Source organism: Clarias gariepinus, chromosome 3, assembly GCF_024256425.1.
Source record: "Clarias gariepinus isolate MV-2021 ecotype Netherlands chromosome 3, CGAR_prim_01v2, whole genome shotgun sequence".
NCBI lineage: Eukaryota > Metazoa > Chordata > Actinopteri > Siluriformes > Clariidae > Clarias > Clarias gariepinus.
In genome coordinates this window covers 15,026,977-15,048,936 of record NC_071102.1, presented here as the reverse complement: position 1 = coordinate 15,048,936, position 21,960 = coordinate 15,026,977, and the positions used below count along the sequence as shown (strand labels likewise).

Sequence of the window (21,960 nt, the reverse complement as noted above, 5' to 3'; positions counted from 1 at the left end):
GTAGTGAAACATCCAGTCTTTATGCTTCGCTACATCATGTAGTGACATTATATACTCTTGGCAATATTTCTGTGAATGACTGTAGAAGAAGAAGAAGAAGAAGCTATCCTGCTTAAATTATCTACATAGGCTTTAAATAAAGGACTGGAATCAACGATCACACCAAGGTTACTTATGGCTGCACATGAAACAGAGAGTCAGTCTAGAGTTACTTCTAGTTGCATGTGGACCATGCTCCAGTACTGTACTACTGTCTTGTTAAAGGTATTGTTGTTAAAAGCTGAAATAAGCTTAAGCAACACAAGCAAGTAAACACAACTCTAATTACAGGCCAGTTGTAGCTCACTTTATCCAGTACTGTTACTGTGCTATGATGACATGTAATCCTAACTGATGCATGTCATATAAATGAGATATAGGTTAGATTTGATATTGACCTAAAGTTGGGAAGATGACATGGACAAGGTCTATGGTTTCTTAATTAGAGGTATTATAACTGCTAGTTGAAAAGAATAGAAAAACTGTGTCCAAAATGGACATAAAAGCTATTCTTCTGAATTCTAAAAGTTAATATTTAATAATATTAAATTAAATTAATAATGGTTAAGAAGAAGAAAAAGAAGAAGAAGACCTTGACTAAGGTATGTTTAAGCTTATCATGGCAAAATATCAGCTTGTTCAGTTTAGTCATTCTTCCTTCACTATTAGTAGTTCCTTTATCTATGATTGCTGTTTATTAGATAGCACTCTGACAGAGAGGATTGCATTTAGACTTTAAAGAATATTAGTATTTCTGTAGGGTAAATTCTGGATGCCATAGGTGGAGATAGCAGTCCACCCAATCAAGTCCACCAATTAGCTGGGTGAATTGTTGATGACTTGGCTACATGGTCCAGCAGCCCTAGAACAAACTTAGCATTCTGCTGTAACATTTAAGGTGCAAACAAAAAGCCTGGTGCTTTTGAGTTAAGCAGGTCTGATGGATAACAGAGGACCAGTAGTTTGCTCAGGTGCTGTGGCACAAAATGATTCAGTGCTTTAAAAATAATTTGTAGTATTTTCCTGTCAATACAATAATTTCACTGGGAGCCAATTCACTGTGGGTAAAAAAGGGTTGATGTTGTCACATATGGTTTTATTGAAAATTCTGGCTGTGTTCTAGACTAACTGTTTATATGAAAGGGAGCACGGCATTAAAGTAGTCCTAATTTGAGATAAAAAAAAATAAGAAAGTAATTTTTCTGCTTCATGCATTGCCATTATTTTTTTTTTCTTAGCAATGGTAATTAGAGTAAAATGGGCTATAATAATATTATAATTCAAATATAATACAAATAAAAAATATATAATAACCATAATAATAATAATAATAATAATAATAATAATAATAGATATTTAAATAAAGGCCCAGAGTCAATAATCACACCATATTTTGCTGCAGATAAAATATTTAGCATCTAGTGTCTACTGTCCTTTACAAATTCCTTTTTTAAAGTGGTGTCTCTAATCAGGCTTTAACATACACTGATATGTACTGCAATGTTTAACATTTTAGCAGGCAATACTTTTGAACCCTGACTAATGCAGTGATCAACCATATCAGAGAATATTCTGTGGTCATGGAAAATATTTTACTTTGATTCGGAAAGGTCAATTTAAATGGCTTAGTTCAAGCTAATTAAGCAACTAAGAATATTGGTAAAATTATTATAATTGGGATAAAAGTTGTCCACCACATTATTATACTAAGGAAGGATAGTGGTGAACCATCAGCTTCACAAAAGAAATGAATCATGAATAACCATGATTGAACATCAAGCTTGCTGAAGGTGCACTGTAAAAAAAAAAAATTACAATAGAATGTAAAAGCAGTGTGCTGAGAACTTAGACAGTTGGTACTAATTGTGTGGCCATTAGAAAAAAACACTTGTTAGTTAGGCTAATCGGGTGGAAAGGCTTCAATTTGCTAGTGAGTATAAAGGTTGGACTTTGGAGCAATGGACAGGTCATGTGATCTTATGAGTCCAGATTGAATATATTCCAGTGGGTTCATCATGGTAAAAAGGAAAGCACATAAAGCGATACACTTATCATGCACAGTACCCACTGTACAAGCCTCTGGAGGCAGTGTTATGTTCTGGGGTTATTTTAATTGATCAGCTGTAAGCTCAGTGTCAATAAAATGAAGTCAGCTAAATTTTTGAATGTATTCAATGATCGGGTTATGCACTTTCTTTCCTAATAGCCTGGGGATATTCCAAAATAACAATTGCAAGATTAATCCTTTAATAATAATACGTGTTAACACAATACGCGTTTTTAATCTATCCATAAAAATTATATTACATGTTATTAAATGTTTAATCATTTTAATTTATATTAAAATCTGCACTAACAAACTGCAGAAAGGGACACAACCCTGATAATGTAAGTAAGATTGTTAAGCATAAATGTAAACAGTCAAAAAGTGTTGTTCTTTCTTTATAAAATTATTAGGTCATTGACTGCTCACCTACAACAGCAAGCACTTCTGTTTCATCTCTTGCATTACTAACAGTTGTTATTTATTGTGCTTGCCAATTTATAACAAGTTATGACTAACCTATAATAAGTTGATGCCTGTAGATGGTAAATGAGAGTTTAAACCAGCAGCGTTGATCAGTGATACTTTGTCCAGTCGAACATGAACAGTAACTGACGCTGGGCTTCTGCTACAGCGCGCTGTGTGATGTGAGCTGTCCAACCATGCTGGTGCTGAAACGGGCTGCACACATGCGCTCCAGCCAAAGTCTCTATACTGTAGCTAGATTGGTCAAAAGTAGTAACATATGATAAATAAACGCTCGATGCGTCATAATCTATTAACATTCTATCTCATACCTGATAGAACCAATAAGTTAAAAAGGCATCCCTAGTTATATCGGATTGAATGCGCTTCAGATGTTCTTTGGTGATACAGTACAGGGAGGAAAAGTGTTTTATCAGCCTTTCATTCGAACCAAAGCGCTCTCTCCTCTCTGCGTGCAGAAAACTGTGGGTCGCGCCGACTGACGGCTTCTGTGGTGATTGGCCAGCATGGGATGACATCACTAACTCTCACCAGCGTTAAATTCCTTGAAAAGACATCGAGATCTCGCTTAACATCTGGCGAGTCGGTAAAACTACGTCCAGTGAAATAGGGCTCAGTTTCGTTAGCACTCGGGCGGAAATGGCTGCTGTACTCACGAGTCGCTCAGCGCGCGTAACAGGGAGAGCAGAGTAGCCGGAACATGAGGAGAGCACCTCTAACAACAGGAGAAGGAGAAACTCACCAGAGGCAACCAGTTGGATTTTGATACGTTTGCCCTGATATGCATTCTTAATAATCATGCAAAATGAATGTAACTAACAGCACTGGAGCGGACGGACCCGCGCCCTGGAACTTTACCGGTGAGTACAAAAGCTTCGGAGGGCGCGCTCGTAGGTAAAGACCTCTGAACTAATCGGTGTGATGTAAAGATGTACACGCGCGCGTGTGTGTGTGTGTGTGTGTGTGTGTAAGAGACTGGAAGATGAACCATGCGAATGAGTGTTATTTTCAAGTTTCTATTAGGTTTCAGTCTTTAAGAGGTTTAGCTTCGTTTTTATTTTAATAATTTATTATTGTTTGTTGTATTTCAAGATGGAATCCAGTTTCCTTTATTTTGGAAATGACCATCAATTTGCTTTAATAATGAAGATATATAAACCATACTGACACTTTTAATATAAAACAGGAATCAGAATATTATATTATATTATATTATATTATATTATATTATATTATATTATATTATATTATATTATACAATGATGATTCAGAAGGATTTTAACCATACAATAAAACATCTCAAAAAGTGACAGTATTAAGATTGAGTTTGGGTTCGGTATTCTTACAAAAACCTCTTTAGACGCCAACGTGATAAAGATCCTTCCTCTTTGGATCTTAATTACTCTATTAAATCATATAATTACTTTTCAGGAAATTTGTATTCATGTAACTGTAGCTTTACAACTACAATAAATGAGGGACGTTTTCAGGGAGTCTTAAAGAAAAAAAAAACAAAAATTTTATTGCTGCATAGTATTTTCATTTGTCCTATCTTTGCATTTGACTGTGTGCATTTGTTCTTAAAAGGTTTTTCTGGTATTAAAATATAACCTCACTCTGTTCTAGTTGGTTATTAATTACCATTTCTATTCCACACTATGGTACATGCAAAGGATTGCATCAATACATTGGTCAGAGCAAGCCTCCAAACACTTGTTTTTTTTCTTTCTCTCTCTGTTCATCTGCATTCATAATTACCTGTTCTTCACACAGAGTCACTTCATCCATTTTCTAAAGCAGGGGGTGTATGACGGACGAGATTACAGAATTTTTTTATTGGAAATTTTGCACTGCAGCAGTAATATCTCCTGTAAAGCATTCGCTTTCTAAGAGATAAAAAATTCTTCTTTTTGATGAGTAGAATAAGTAAATCTGGAAAGTGCAGCTTTTTTTTTCTTTCCTTCATTCCTTCATTTCGTCCTTCTTTCTTGTTGACTGTTTGCAAATCAGGGGTTTAAACTAGGACAAGTGCTGTCAGGGAGAGCCATAGATATGTAGAGAAAATGGGTTTTGCTCTCATTGCCATGCAAAGCTCTAGTATCTTGCTCTGCCTAAGTCTCCGTCTCAGTCTCAGTGTCTCTCTCTCTCCCGCTCTCTCTCTCCCACTTTCTCTCTCTCTCTCTCTCTCTCTTTCCCTCTCTAAAACACACACAGACGCGCGCACACACACACACACACACACACACACACACACACACACACACACACACACTTAAAATATTGTGTGACTCTAATCTTCTAACTTTCGACGTTTGACTGAAAGTCAAATTAAGAAAGGCTCCACCAGATAAAGGTTTAATTTTTTGTGTGTGTATTAAATACTCTATTTCTTACTGTTCAGTTTGTTTGTATCTTTATACTTTAAATAAACCTTTTTCTCGCATACACAAATCAATCTAAATATTAAGGTTATATGATGTGTGTGTGTGTGTGTGTGTGTGTGTGTGTGTGTGTGTGTGTGTGTGTGTGTGTGTGTGTGTGAAACTGATTATGAATACCCTTGAAGCCTATGGAAAGTTTATATTTTTATTTATAATTTTCAGGGCAATCAGCAGAATATCGGGTGTGAGGTGAATAGTCCCTGTGTAGTCCACTTAAGAGTTAAGAACATAGCCAAGCCAAAATTTATAAACAATCATATGAAGTAATTATTAAAGAGAGAGAGTGAGAGAGAGAAAAAAAAATAAAGCAGGGAATATAGTCACTAGTGCATGGATCAGCAGAAAAGTTTAAACTATACTTATGATAACGTTAACAGGGCATCAAGACACACACACACACATACACACACACCACAGCTGTTTCAGGTTTTCGTGAACTGGTAACATCCTGTTTCTTTGGGAAATGCTTCGAACAAAGGCAACATGCAGTGAAGACTATGTTCATCTTGGTGTTTCTAATTATTTCTGCCTCAGTGCCTTAGGTAAGAGCTGCTTTAGAAGAGTGTGCGTTCACTAACAGATTGCTAAGCACTGCCAGCTGGTAACTGGAGATTAATAGGAGAGTCTCAGCAGAGAAAGTAAACTTTAATGTTGCAGAAGATAACACATGATACTGTGGTGCTCCTGGCACACCTTTTACTCTTTATAAATAAAACACTTGAGCTCTTCCAATAATGTATCTAAGGACATATGGACTTGTCATTTAATCAAAATTAGAGTAGACAAAAAAATGATTTGGCTACATTTTCAAGGTATATAAACATGATTTAACTTATTCTTGCTTAAATACTTAGCAAACTTGAAGACTGCTTTATACAGGCAAGGCCCATGGTGGATCTGGTGCCTATCCAGGAAACACAGGTGGGATATTCCGGGATTGGATGTCAGTCCATCCAAACTCATCAGTCATGCACACATTTGGTTACATTTAGCGTAGACATTTTCCCTAGAAGGAATCTACCCCTGTTCCTATAAACCTCTGTTGCCCTCCTCAGGACGGGGCCATTTGACCTAATATGATTAAATACGACAAAAATGTTATTAAGTGCTCTTGAGTGGTGCAGCGGTAATAAGCTCATCCTATCATCCGGAGATCACAAGTTCAAATGGATGATGCTGTAGCCTCCCACAGCCGGGGGCCTAGAAAGTGCTGATTGACCGAGCATTCTCGGTGGGATGGGATGGGAGGCACTCAGCGCTCTCACATCAATCACGGCTCTACAGCGAATTATTGGTGTCTGTGAGCTTACGCAAGCGGAAGGAGCAGATAGCGCTGTTGTCTGAGTGTGTTATGCCTCCACAATAGTGCGTGAGCTCGCAGTTGGTTGGCATTACATGGCTCGGAGTAACCATGTGATAGTCTTCAGGCCCCCCTGACTGTTAATAGCCTTAATGTGGTTGTGCCCTAATGAGGGTGGGAGTTGGATACCCCCCAGAAAAAAAGAAATTTTGGTAGGGTGTCCAAAATTATTTTGCAATCCTGGCCACAAAGCCTAAAGACTTCTTTTAATCACAGAACTTCACCACCGCTAATTCTACATGCCTTCTTCATCCCACCAATTCTTCAATTCCTTTGTATTCTTGGTTACCTCAGAGGAATGAATTAAAAGTCATAGTACAGTAAGCACACAATAGACCCTACAATCCAGACCTACACTTACTTGTCATTAATTCTTTCTAACAAGGAGTGATTTGCAGAAGCCTACCAATACAAGCATTTTAGGGTTTGTATCCATGGTGATTTAATTATATAATTGCTTGGTTTTATAATACATTTGGTTTTATAATACATCACTACAGATTGCCCTATCATGTGCTGTCGTACTGTATGTATTAGTTATGTGGCTTGGTTTAACGCATTCCATGTTATGGGATATAGGTAAAATTAAACATTGGATCAAGAAAATCAAATGGACTGACCATTATATTTCAGATTTTTTACAATAGTATCATCATGAGCCATGCTGATGATGTTAATATCCAAATTATTTAAATATCATGAGGAATTTAAATAAGCAAATATTTAAGAGGCATTAACTGGATATTTAGTTCAGTGATTAATATGTTTTAGCAGGCAAAAAATCTTTTAACTGTAACTGATGCAGTAAGTAGCTTTTCATTTCCTAAGTCAGAAGACTGGTCATGTAGCCATGAAAAAGATGTCATGTTGTTTTATAAGAGTCAAGTTATTCACCTTCATCAAACAATGAAAAACAATGAAGAAGTTTGCTGACGCCCTACTGTAACTGGGTTACATCACATTATCAAAGGCAGAAAGAATAGTGGTGAAATGTTCAGAGATCGAATGTGGTTGGAAAAATTATGAATGTCCATCAATATAATCAGTAATCACTGCACAAGCATGTTAAATAATAAAAGTATGTTTATTTTCATGCTTACAATGTGTGACAGAATACAGTATGGGGATAGACTGCTATGTGGCCATACTAAAACCACTTGTTAGTGAATCTAATTAAAAATAAAAAATCCTTCAAATTGCTAGGAAGCATAAAGATTGGACTTTGAAATAATGGAATAAGGTCATGTGGTCATTTGACCTTAAAGATTGTCTTGGACTTGCTAATGCAGATGGGTATTTTCTGGTGACTTGTGACTAAACTGAAACTGACTTGATTTCATTGGTCCAGATAGTGATACAGTGCCCACTGTAGAAGGCTCTGGAGACAGTCTTAGATCTGGGCTTCCTTTAATAGATCTGGTGTAGGGGCCAAAAAAAATAAGGTCAGATGACTACCTGAATGTACTGAATGAACAGTTTATCATATACGAATTGGTCACCATTAAAAGTCATTGGACATACTGTGGATGAATGCAACTCTTAACAGAAATGAATGTCATGACGTTGCCCAAGGTTGAAACAATGTCATGGCGAACACGTAATTCAAGCAAAAGAAAATCCTACAAAATATTGGGCGACTATTACCTTGATTCTTTGTCAGTTTTAGTCTGTTATTGGATTTGTTTTCTGTCTGTAGTTGGGACATTCTGACACTTGATGTAACTAAGCTGGTGTATGACATTTGGTTTATGAAATTTAACGCAATTCCAAACTGACACACCTGACACTGTATTACGGGGTTGTCAGGGTGACTCACAGTAGTTTAGTAAGATGTAGATCACACGCCAACAAGGTGATCTTAATCTCCTTATTTCCATAATCCTTAATATTTTATTAAGATTAAGGGTTATTGAAAGTATGGTTTAGCTAAAAGAACCGTGACACTTCATACATTTTAATTATTGTTCACAAAAGTGCTGAGGTCAAACTCACACACCATATCTAAAGAACAATACAACTTAACCATTACACATCTACAGGCTTATGTTCACTGAAAAGAAATGATCAATGTTATGCAACATAAAAAATTTTTTTTTATGTTTTACTAAGTAATACAAGGGGAAATTTGTACTCATAGAGAAAATGCCTTTCAGTTCATACAAAAGCAGAAGTGCTGCTCCTAATTTCTAAGATTACTAATATCTTTCTGGCTATTAATCAGCAAAATGTTATTTATAGGCTAAATTGTTAATATTGTATTTTGATATTATATCAGTTAAAAACTAAACTGAAAGGTAAGGTGGTGAGACCAGCAATGCTCTACGGCTTAGAGACAGTGGCGCTGAAGAAAAGACAGGAGGCAGAGTTGGAGATAGCAGAGCTGAAGATGTTGAGGTTCTCTTTGGGAGTGACAGGGATAGATAGGATCAAGAATGAGTTCATCAGAGCGACAACCCACGTTAGATGTTTTGGAGATAAAGTCAGAGAGGCCAGATTGAGGTGGTTTAAACATGTTCAGAGGAGAGATTGTGAATATATCGGTAGAAGGATGCTGAGGTTGGATCTGCCAGGCAGAAGGTCTAGAGGAAGACCAAAGAGGAGATTTATGGATGCAGTGAGAGAGGACATGAAGTTAGTTGGTGTAAGAGAAGAGGATGCAGAGGATAGGGTTAGATGGAGGCAGATGATTGGCTGTGGCGACACCTGAAAGGGAACAGCTGAAAGACAAAGATGAAGATCAGTTAAAAACAATAGAAGGAGGAGAAAAGAGAGAGAATAATGCAATCCTAAATTAAGAACATCCTTGTGATTAACTTTGTCACTCCTGTATATAGGACATGATCTTACAACAGCCCTGGCACCAAGCTAGCAGATATATGTAATAAAATATGAAAAGTATAATTTCTCATTAACCCTTTTAAATTTCATTGAAGAATTTTCTTACAGTTAATCAATCTTTGTCCCTCCAAATATGACCATCTGACAATAGTTTCAAACCTACTACAGAAAACATTCAGTGAACATTCAGTAAAAAAGTGCATATATATATATAGCTTTATATTTATATATATAAAACTGAGTTATTATATGTCATAATAACATCATATGTTATTATTATATGTCAGTACTCCATTGGCACAATATTTTCTGGATGACATGATGTATGCTTTGGAACAAAAGATTTTTCCTTTCTTCTTCATACTAATTTCTTCCCATTGTACAAGTTAAACATGTATAAGAACTAGGCATGCTTGTTGCTTTGGCATGTTTGTCTGCTTGCTTGCTTGTTTGTTAATAAAGTCTTATCTGAACTTTGTTTCTGAGTGTTACAGTACAAGTGGTTTGCATCCTGAGGTAAATCATCTGTACAGGTATTTCCATTCATTAAGGATTAACTGTTAGTAGACCAGAATTCACAGTTCTCATGCTCAAAATTTGATCAATTTAACCAATCAGCTCAACAATTTGTTCAACAGTAGTTCAGTTTTTGTCAATGGACAGATGGGCTAGTCTTTGCTTCCCACTCACATCAAGTAGCCTTAGACACCCAGTCCTGGGATGTCATTCCCTGAACCTATTTTGTACTAACCACTGCATTTAGCAACAACACAAAACCAGGTTTTAAAGACTATATGTTGTGTAGCAATGAAAATTATTGAAATTCGGTTAGGAACTGTCCATCTCATTAGTAGAATCTGGAATTGTGGTGAACAATCAGCTTCACAAAAATAGTGAATTAGAATGTAAGGGAAAACTCATAGGATTGGAAATAAACAGCTGGGTGTCCTAAGATGGACCACTTTAATGAGACAAATTAAAAAGGATTTAATTTGCTAGGGAACATAAATATTAAAGTTTGAAGCAATGAATAAGGTTGACGTGGTCTGATGAGACCAGAGACCAGAGACCATATTCCCTATTCCAGACTGATGGGTCTGTCAGGGTATGAACTGCAATTATGCACCCATCATGAACAGTGCCCACTGTACACTTTAATTAAATTCAATTAAATTCAATTTTATTTGTATAGCACTTTTGTCGTTGTAGTATATTGTAGTATATATATTATATAGAGCCAGTATAAAGTCCTCGAACCCGGATGGCAGAATGATCACAATGTCTTTAAATCTAGGCATCATGCAAATGTTGTTGGCAGTGACCACTTTCTGTGGTCATAAAAGGATGGACATGGACAGCAGCAATACTCGGGTAGACTGTGGCATTTAAATTAAACTTATTTGGTACTAAGGGTACTAATAAAACTTATTTGGTACTAATGTGTGCTAAGAAAATATCCCCCACAGTACCACACCACCACCACCAGACGAAACTGTTCTGATGCTCGGTTTGAACTTCAACAGATCATATTGACCATATCTATACGCTTAAACGCATAGAGATATAGTACTTCCGTGTGTGTGTATGTGTGTGTGTGTGTGTGTGTGTGTGTGTGTGTGTGTGTGTGTGTGTGTGTGTGTGTGTGTGTTTTGTTTGCATTTTTGTGCATAATTCCCTATGAAATAAATAGTGTAATCATTATGATTAAATTTTTAACCACTTAAGACATTAAATTATACTGTAGCATTCCTTATATTGTTTACTCACAATTCAGTCAAGTACAGTTAGGAAGCTACATTCTTAGCTTAGGGATATCATGGTAAGACCCTGGAAAATACTAAAGGTCTACTGCAGCAGGAGAAAAAGTCTGTCTGTTAATTACATTTTTCTTCCCCCAAAGATTAAATGATGTTCCACATTACTGGAATCCTATTTCAATAATAATCATCAACGTTATTTATTCTGATGTTATTTCTATGATGAGATTATCTAGATAAAGATTTTTGCTAACAAAGAACAACAACTTTGTGCCATTACTACTCCTACAGCTCTCTAACATGAAAATGTTCTACAGATCAACATTTTTGTTGCATCCAGCTCGATCCCCTGAGTGTTTCGATTGTTCATTTTTTATAAATCTGACAATGAAATATGAACATTTGTTGTTAATTGGATCCATATATCCTTGCTCTTCTACCAAGGCACATTTCCTCTCTTGTCAACAGATAACGACAAATGTCCTGATATAATCAGAATAGGAGGAGAGAAAGGACTGAAGCCATCTGTTAATCATTAAATGGTTGTCTTACTGCTGAAGTATAATATTACCATCCAGCAACAAGAAACATGGTCATTTAATTTGAAAAAAAAAAAAAAAAAAAAAACTAAATCATTGCCACACATTGGAAAAAAACTATATAATGCAGTTCCCAAGATGAAGATTGTTGTTAGGTTTCAGCCAAACGTTGTTGTGCCAGAATATTGAATTTTATTCTGTTCAAACCAGACAACCTTTTGACACATTTTTGGATGCTTATTTTTAAAATGGATTTCTTATTACCCCATTCCAAAAAAGCCAGCCTCAGTAGGGTGCCTAGGCTGTGACTGTTCTATGAACAGCTTCTTCCATCAACACTGTGGATCTCTCCAGCTCCATCAGAGTTACCCTTGGACTCTTCATTGCTTCTCTGTCCTCCTTATTCTCCACACAGACTTTTGGTGGACCACTTGCTGTAGGCAGAACTCCTAGTTGTGTCATGTTTTACCCTTTTTTTGTAATGGACATCATAACCAATTTTATACCTTTTTTTTCCCTAAATTTAATCTTAGCAACCCTAAAGACCATGATAATAAAATAATTTTAGTGCTCTACCATTGCGGTTGAATCTGCTTAGAGACACGACCAACCATTACAGGTTTAGCTAATGGTTTAACTAATAGTATCCTTGTTGGCGTGATGTTACACTCAGTAGGTGGTGCATAGTTTTGTAAAATTAGTTTGCGCACTGGTGGGAAGAAATAGAGAACAAGAAGTTGGCATTGAATTGTTCATTGCTAGGTTCTACTCTTACTCTGCTCTGGTTCAGGTGGCAGATGTATAGGAGTCAAATTACATGTTTAATTTTGTTGCATACAGATTAAAAGCACAAGTAAATAAAAATGTGAGCTAGTGATATAATGCTAAAGATTGGTTATAAGTTGATGTTAATCAGCTTTCACAGTGCTGGTGGACTTTATTGGTTAATTGCTAGATGTTTCTTATGATATAGAAATCTGTGATTAAAGCATCATTATTATTATTATTATTATTATTATTATTATACAAAGCATTAAACAACAATAAAATGATTGAATATTTTTGCAAGCAGCATATTCTGCACTGCTGTTATTTTAAATTGCTAGTCACTTAGTTGCACATCCCAATTTGCACTATTTTGTCTACTATTCAGTAGACAAAATAGTGTAAATTAAGTATGTGTAAATATGGGCAATGGGCATACATAATCATTTATCCTTACTGGTTAGCACTGTTGCCTTGCACCTCCAGGGTCCAGGTTTGATTCCCGGCTCTGTGTGCATGAAGTTTGCATGTTCTCCCCATGCTTGGTGGGTTTCCTCCGGGTTCTCCGGTTTCCTCTCACATTCCAAAAGACATGTAGGTAAGGTTAATGAATGTTCCCAAATTGCCCATAGTGTGTGAATGGGTGTGTGAGTGTGTGCATGTGTGTGCACCCTGCGATGGATTGGCACCCTGTCCAGGGTGTACCCTGCCTTGTGCACTAAGTCTCCTGGGATAGGCTAGTTAAGATAAGGAAATTCTTGTACCAGAAAACCGAAGCAAAAAGTAAAAAAAATATATATATATATCCTAAAACTAGACATAAGATGCAAAAGTAGAATGCAGCATCCAATACCAATAAGAGTAGCAAAAAACAGATCTGGAATATTAATAGCAACAATGCAGAGTAATATTACACATGTTATTGTTAATTGATATTACACATGATATTGTTAATCGATATTACACATGATATTGTTAATCGATATTGCACATGATATTGCTACTTATTATTGTTAATTGATATTGCACATCATGTTGAAAAACCTAGGCATACAAATTGCAGCGGTAAGGCACCTATTGTTTCTAGGCTGTGACGATTATTTTAATTCTCCTCCCTACAGAATTGGGAGGAGTTATACAGATTGATTGCCACATAAAGGAAAGACCTGAATCACAATCCTAGAATCACCCCTAATGGACATAATAGTCATCAGTGGAATATCACTAAATGTGTATACCCCACATATCTCCGAAATGTGGGGTATTTTGTTTTGTAATCAAACAATGACTGTCACTTCCAGATTTTTAAAAAACTATAAATGTGGAAAAAATAAGGCATAATAATGCATAAGGCATACTTGTGTAAGGCATACTTTTGCAGTGCACTGTATGTTTGGTATCTATTTTAAACTTGTTCTACAGTTTTTCTTCTACAGAACACTTAAGTTTTCTCTATGTAGACAAATTTGCACAACAATCACATCAAACTAAAAAACCTTACACATCATCACAAGCACAGAATGAAAATAAATTATAAAAATAAGAAGATGAGAGATTGGGGAGGAGAGGTTAAGAGGAAGCTTACAATTAGGCAGAGCACTCACTGTCTAAACACCAATAATTAGCCTCTCTTACTCACTGTACTGTATTACTGTATAGCTTTCTCTATTCTATCACATGCATACATACCAATAGACTTACTCTCATAAGCATCCATCTAAACCTACATACTCTTTTCCATGTAACTCCACTTATTCCATCAGTCCTGACCACACACACATCAGTACCCAAGGTCACTCATGCTCTTATGGCTAAATGAACAGAATTTTCCCAGCCACATTCCAAAAATCTAGTGGAAAGTCTCTCCAAAGATTAGAACAGTCAACAGGGTACCAACTTTGAAATGCATGGGTTCCCTGTTAAGTCTGGTTTCTCACGTGTTTCTTCCTTTTGCCATCTCAGGGAGTTTGTTCCCCTAATAATTATAATTTATACATCATTTCAAACTCATTTTCCCATTTTTTTTTTTATTTTAGATATAGAATAAAGCTGCTTTGAGACAATGAGCATTGTTAAAAGTGGTAAATTCTGTAAATGCAACCCGAATTCCGGAAAAGTAGGATTTTTTTATTTATTATTATTTTAATAAAATGAAAACTTAAGAATTTCAAATCACATGAGCCAACATTTTATTTACCATAGAATATATTACATACAATAAAATTTTATTGTAAAATTAGAAATTTGACAATATTATTACAGCTTTTTAAAAAGTTGGGACGAGTGCATGTTTACCATGGTGTAGCATCTCCTCTTCTTTTCAAAACAGTTTAAAGACGTCTGGGCATTAATGTTATGGGTTTCTGGGGTTTTGATGTTGAAATTTGGTCCCATACTGCCTAAGATACGTAAGCTTCAAGCTGCGTTCCAGGTTGCCAAATGTTCTCTATAGGTGAAAGGTCTGGATTGCTGGCAGGCCAATTCAGCACCTGGACTCTTTTACTACGAAGCCATGCAGCTGTAATAGCTGCTGTATGTGGTTTTGCATTGTCTTGCTGAAATACACAAGGCCTTCCCTGGAGCATATGCTACTATAAAAACGTTATATACCTTTTAGCATTCATAGTGTCTTGCAAAACAAGCAAGCTGCCCATACTGTATGCACTTATGCACCACCATACCATCAGAGAAGCTGGCTTTTGAACTAAATGCTGATAATGCACTGGGAAGTCTCCCTCCTCTCTAGCCTGGAGGACACGGCACCGTTATTTTCAACAAGAATGTCAAATTTGGTCTCCTCTAACCATAGAACCCTTTTCCACTTTAAATCAGTTCATTTTAAATGAGCCTTGGCCCACAAGGACAAGACGGCGTTGTCGTGGATCATGTTCACATATGGCTTCCATTTTGCATAGAGCTTTAGTTCAGGTCAGATGTCACGGCAGATTGTTGCAGATGTTACCGACAGTGGTTTCTGGAAGTACTCCTGGGCCCATTTAGATGATGACACAATCATGGCGATGACTCATCACTCAGTCATCACTCAGTGTCGTCTGAGGCCCCGAAGATCACGGGCATCCAACAAAGGTCTTCAGCCTTGTTCCGTACACACAAAGTAATCTCCAGTTTCTTTAAATCTTTTGATGATGTTCTGCACTGTAGATCTTGACGGATGTTGTTTTTAAAGTACTCCACAATCGTTTTACCGTATGCACTCTTTCACAGATTTCACATAAGTGCCCCTGCCCATATTTACTTCTAAGAGACTCTGCCTCTTTAAGGCACCCCATTTATAGTTAATCTTGTTACAGAACTGATGGCAATTAACAGGGCTGAATCTTTTCAAAAGTTCTTGCATTTTTAGCCCTTTGTTGCTCCGTCCCAAATAGTCTAAGACATGTAGCAGGCATCAAATTTGAAATGAGCTTATTTGGTGGATAAAAGTTATTTCTTTTCTGTATAAACATTTGTTATGTCATCTATGCTCTATTGTGAATAATATATTGTCTCATGTGGTTTGGAAGTCTTTTCGGTTTCATTTTATGCAAGTTTAAAAATCGTCCCAACTTTTTCTGGAATTTGGATTTTAAAACTGAATTGAATTGAAATGGAATTTTCAACAAGGTAGATATCTTGGATATGGTCATGTTACCACAAACTGGCCACAGTGATGGCCACAGAGTGCCATTATTCCTGTAAAGGTGAGTTTCAACCACCCAGCTTGGCCCTTTAGAATGGCCTTAACTTCAATTAACTGTAATGCATATGTGACATAATTGAACATCAAAATAAATGGATTATACAAAATCAGATCAGAATGCAACCCCATTTTCAGAGTAAGAGTCATTCCAGCAAGGTATCTAAAATTGCATAGTTGCTTACAGTGCACTGTTGAAAATGCAAGACCAACACAAACTGGCTCTAAGTGTGTTTTAGTCTACTCACTAAAATGTGGTTCCTTTTATAGAAGCAGCATCCATAAACAGTATTCTGATCTGTGATGTTTGGCTGTGTTGCTTTCAAAATTACATGGAAATTAAGAAATCATTAAAACAAACAAACGAAACAAAAAGCATCGAACATGCACAGCTAGTTGTGTCCATGCTGTGAAATAAAAAAAATAAAAAAAACAGTGGGAAGCCCTTTGGCATAGATCTGACATATACCAAAGTGTGGGCTAGTAATTTCATAGTTCCTTCAACGCCTGCCTGGGTCTGTTCCTGTCGTGTGGCCAGTCACAAAAAAAAGGTGATGAGCCAGACAAATATCACATACAGGTATATCCCACAAATATCACATATTTTATGCGTGGACACACGTAGAAAACAGGTGACTGTTTAAAGGCAGAGGCTTGAATTATGTGCAAGTTTCTGTTCTGGAGGTAGACAGATTTACTGTACACATTGTGTCTATCAATACGGTTGTTTCAAGGTAGTCAGAGTTTCAATATTGTTATTCTTGGGCCCTCCAAACCATTAACCTTGACCTGCAGTCTCAGATGACAAGGTCATTGTCACACAGCAAACCATTTACTTTGAAACCAAGAGTCTTCACAGAAACAATCCGACAATGGTACATGCTCCATTCGTGTGTCAGTTGCATACAAAGTCAGCTTGTACAGGAGTATTCTTCAGGTTTACTTTAAAGGCACACATGATAGCATTGTCTGAACACCTGGGACTATTAAAGGTTTACTAATGGGTGTCCATAAATTAGTTCTCAAGGGCATGGTTCATTAGGAGGACCCAGACTTTGTTAATACGTTTGTGCAATTCGCAAGTACAGAAGATGCCACCAGAACCAACCAGAGATGCAGGTTTAAAAGTGATTTAAAAGGTTTTCATTACATGGAGACCATCTTACACACCTTGGTGCCTTTACCCATGATCTATTCTTTGTGTTCTCAAAATTACATTTAGCTGTAGTACACTCATTACAGTACATATCATTCTATATGCAAGAAGTGCACCCAAAATTGCTTTGCATTATCCCAAAACCTCTACACTGTTGCATGTGGAAAATGGAATTGCAACATAAACAGTATGTTTTCTACTTCAATTTCTCAATTTCTTAAATGTTTTTGTACAGTACAGTATATTTCAATTTGTATAGTATATTTCTATTTTTATGTACAGCATATTTCTATTTTTAGTTCTATTTTTCGTAGTTCAATTTAATTTTTCTATTGAATTTTTCTATCGTATTTCTTTTATTCATATTTATTTCTTATTATAAGCTTTAATTCTCTTTTTAAGGTCACTGGCAGTCATATAAGCATTTCACTACATTTCGTACTGTGTATGACTGTGTATGTGACAAATAAAATTTGAATTTGAATTCTATGCCCCTACTGCCTAAGCATGAGAACTCAGTTTTATATTAGTGAGAAGTAATAATTCTACGTGGATAAGCTGTTTTGGTTCATGTGTCTAAAGTACACACCATCCTTGCATTATACTGTACAGCTGTAGGGAGTGACTATGATAAACGATGATAGATCTGTATTAACAAGGCAGATGAGTATTTCAGAGGGGCTAGGTTAAAAATGTCTAGTGACTGGAATATCAGGTTTTGTAAAGGAAATAGATGTTATAATTAATCACAAACATTCTGATTCAATTGCCCAGTAAACAAAGAATTTTTTTTTTTATATCACACACACCTGACTATGATTGTTTCATAAATATGCATGTATCATGTACATAGGAATACCATCCTTAGTGAAGCCAGATTGATTGACCGTTTCTTTTCAAAATAGGACTGATTAATGACGAGATTACTCTGTTATGCCAATAAATATCCAAAATCTCCAAGAGGGCGATTTTATAGGACCCTACAATCTGCAACTTGAAGTGATATTTCTGAAGTTTAGTGTTTATTAGACTTTTTATTTTGCTATATATAATGTCTTAAAAAAGAAAAGTTTTAAGGAAGAAGTGGCTTATCATTGTTGCCGCGAACCTCCAACTTGGGGTTTGAGTGTCCCCTACAGATGGAGTTTGCATGTACTTGGTACTGTAGGTTTCCTCTGTGCGCTCCAGGGTCCTCCCACAGTTCTCTCACAACCTCCCAATGGATGGATGGACAATTTTGAAGCCCTTAGATTATGATTGCTTTAGATTGCTTAAATTAAGGTCATTTAAAAACCAAAGTGTCTGTGATTTAAAAAGATTAAAGAGGCTTGCGGGAGTCAGTGAGGTTTCAAAAGGAATAGGTTATAGAATGTCAACCCCGACTGAGGGAGTGATGATTCTGCTTCATCGTAATGGGTGAAGAAATGAGCAAATATTAACATTTGTGGAGGTTTTTAAGACCTATAAGTCTATAAGTAGCTTAATTCCACATGACCATTCTGTCTGGGTGGGGACCATTTTGTCTGCTCCTTGTTTCATCGTTCTTATCACTGTGTACTTTACTGACATGGCATTTGCTCTGTTTATTATTATCATTATTATTATTGTTATTATTATTCTTTTGCAATGGATTGGGTGTACCCCACTTCGTGCCCTAGGTCTCCTGGGATAGGCTCCAGGCCCTCCCGCGACAGTTTGTATAGGATAAAGCGGTATAGACAATGAGCAATGATGATTATTATGATCATGATTATGATTATTATTGTTGTTGTTGTACTAATTTATGATTTAAATCATATATTAAATATATATATAGCAAATGCTTGTTACTTTTTATGTAGTGCATAATTTGTTATATAACGATATATAGGAAAGATGTGATAGGCTGTGAATTAGACCTCTATATTTTAAATAAATAATACAATATTTTTTGTTTCTTTTTCTTTTTGTGTTTTAGGTTCACTTAGTAACTTGTCCAATAATGATGACCTCAGTTGTAATAAAAGCAGCACCAATGGGTCATGTACAGCTGCTGAGGTCATTGGGAGCCCATACAAGACAGTGGAGATGGTCTTCATTGCCTTGGTTACAGGATCTATTAGCTTTGTCACAGTGGTGGGTAACATCCTGGTAATGCTGTCAATCAAAGTCAACCGGCACCTGCAGACTGTCAACAATTACTTCTTGTTCAGCTTGGCATGTGCAGACCTCATAATTGGTGTGTTCTCAATGAATCTCTACACTGTATATATCCTGAAAGGCTACTGGCCGCTCGGCCCGGTGGTGTGTGACCTTTGGTTGGCTCTAGACTACGTTGTCAGCAATGCGTCGGTCATGAATCTACTAATCATTAGCTTTGATCGCTATTTTTGTGTAACCAAACCGCTAACTTACCCAACACGTCGTACAACCAAGATGGCCGGTCTGATGATCGCCTCGGCCTGGATCCTCTCCTTTATCCTATGGGCTCCTGCTATTCTCTTCTGGCAGTTTATTGTAGGGGAACGCACTGTGGAACCAGGAGCATGCTACATCCAGTTTCTCTCTAACCCTGTGGTCACGTTTGGCACAGCAATTGCTGCATTTTATCTCCCAGTGGTCATAATGACAGTGCTGTACATCCACATCTCCTTGGCTAGCCGCAGCCGTGTGTCAAAGCCAAAGCCGGAAGCTAAGAAGGAGAAGAAAGGACTGAGGTCTGCTGGACTGCTGAAGAGCCACATACTACGGCAGAACAACAATAATAAGTCTCCTTCCAAGCCCAGCCTGGATACATGCAGTACAGCTGAAACTATGAAAAATGGACAGTTAGATGAGGCCATGGTCACCAGTAAAGCTGATGGTAACATGCAACATGAAGAGAAGGAGAGCTCAAATGATTCTAGCACAGCTAGCATTGCACCCAAAGAACCAAAGGAAAGTGTCAACAATGAGAGCACATCACAAAAAGGCCTGACATCTGGTCCTGCCCCTATTTCCAAACTCAACCCAGCCTCTAAATGGTCCAAGATAAAGATTGTCACCAAACAGGCAGGAGATGAGTGCATTACTGCTATTGAGATAATTCCCCCAGAAAGTGGCACAGAGGGCCGCTCCATCCCAATCAACCGGCCACGCACTGTCGTTCGCAAGTTCGCCAGTATTGCTCGCAGCCAGGTGAAAAGGAAAAGACAGATGGCAGCTCGTGAAAAGAAAGTTACAAAGACAATCTTTGCCATCCTTTTAGCTTTCATCATTACATGGACGCCATATAATGTGATGGTCCTCATCAGCACCTTCTGTCAGTCCTGTGTGCCAGACACAGTGTGGGCCATTGGCTATTGGCTTTGCTATGTCAACAGCACCATAAACCCAGCCTGTTATGCGTTGTGCAATGCTACCTTTAAAAAGACCTTCAAGAACCTTCTCATGTGCCAGTACAAAAACATTGGAACTAGGTGAACTGGATCTACACCAGTGGATTCCAAAGGATAATTGGGTTCTCTCCAGTATTCTAGCCCACCTTCTCTGATACACAGGAATCTGGAATGTACGTATAATGTAGTATCTCGTATGAGGCTTTGATTCTTAATGCATTGTGCAGATTCGATCTGGAAAAAAAGAATAAACAAAGGAAGATGAAAGGCTGATTGTGCGTTCTGCAGACTGTACACTGGATTGTATGAACATTTGATCAGGGGATCTCATCTGCTGCTGGTAAATATATTTGTATATAATGTTGCTCTGCTTATATGCACTGCCAAGTCTGTAAACTAATTATACGATTTGCATTAGTTGAGTGACAGAACAAACAAACAAAAATTGTATAATGTTCATTGGTGCGGAAAGATAATCCAGAACAAGCATATTAAAAATATAAGTTTTTTTTGCAAATTTTTTGGCAAGTATATGAATAGAACAATGATATAACTTTTATTAAAAGTGTTTACAGTGTGTCCTTTTATGCTAAATACAAGTAAGGAGGACACCTTTTTTGTTTGACAAAGACAATGTAATGCTGAGGAATATTGATAAAATGCAGTGAGAAAAGCTTTTGCCAGATTAGAACTCAACCTGTTCTGGTAAAGAACTGTTCATATGCACTGCCTGGTACACATTCTAATATTTCAATTGACTGCTATTTGTTTTGACTAGAGCAAGAGATGTTGGGGCCAATTCATAGGTAAAAATGATTGAGTCCTGGAATATGGCTGTGTCATCGGGTAAGAAAAAAAAACTGTAGATGTGATAATTCAGGTCGTCCGCTGACTCCATTTTATTGCCACCACAATGTAGCTGAGTGAAGACCTGGCCAACAGAAACAACCCCAGATCAGAACACCTACAGTGTGGCTATGTATGTTTTGTATAATGGGCTTCGCTGTTTTATCCTGGAAAAAGAGAAATCTATTTCCCTCATCTGCCCACATGACCTTCCGCATTGCTACAATGCTCTTACTTTTGTAAAATCTTACAAACACACCAAGAATTTAAGCAATTTTTTTCAACCACATTTCTTTTATGATGTTGATACTTAAATGGTCTTTAATCCAATTTCGTCATTGTAATGTTCTCTTTGCTTGATGCATCCCATAATTTGAACCTTCTGAAATGGTGCCTTTTGGATTTAAGTAAGAAAAAAAAAACATTTCAACAAACAATATTTTAATCAGTTTGAGTAGTTTCTCATTTATTAATCAATCATGTCAGAATACATGCAATATATTGTAGTTGTGGAAGATATGCTACTGTGGGTCAGAATTTTTGCTGTTTTCTTTGTTATGATGCAGGCCAATAATCATCAAGCAAAGACAACAGTGAAGACCTGTCACATTAAGAACGACAAAATAATATTGGTTA

The 21,960-nt window shown here is 36.9% G+C and overlaps 1 protein-coding gene across 1 annotated transcript; it reads left to right on the top strand.

Moving 5' to 3' along the window:
* Positions 1–3,161: 3,161 nt before the first annotated feature.
* On the top strand, positions 3,162–21,544 carry chrm4a (cholinergic receptor, muscarinic 4a). The gene is made up of 2 exons (XM_053492698.1): positions 3,162–3,429; positions 19,080–21,544. The coding sequence occupies exons 1-2, from the start codon at positions 3,375–3,377 to the stop codon at positions 20,561–20,563; spliced, it is 1,539 nt and encodes a 512-aa protein (XP_053348673.1). The 5' UTR covers positions 3,162–3,374; the 3' UTR covers positions 20,564–21,544.
* The last annotated feature ends 416 nt before the right edge of the window (positions 21,545–21,960 follow it).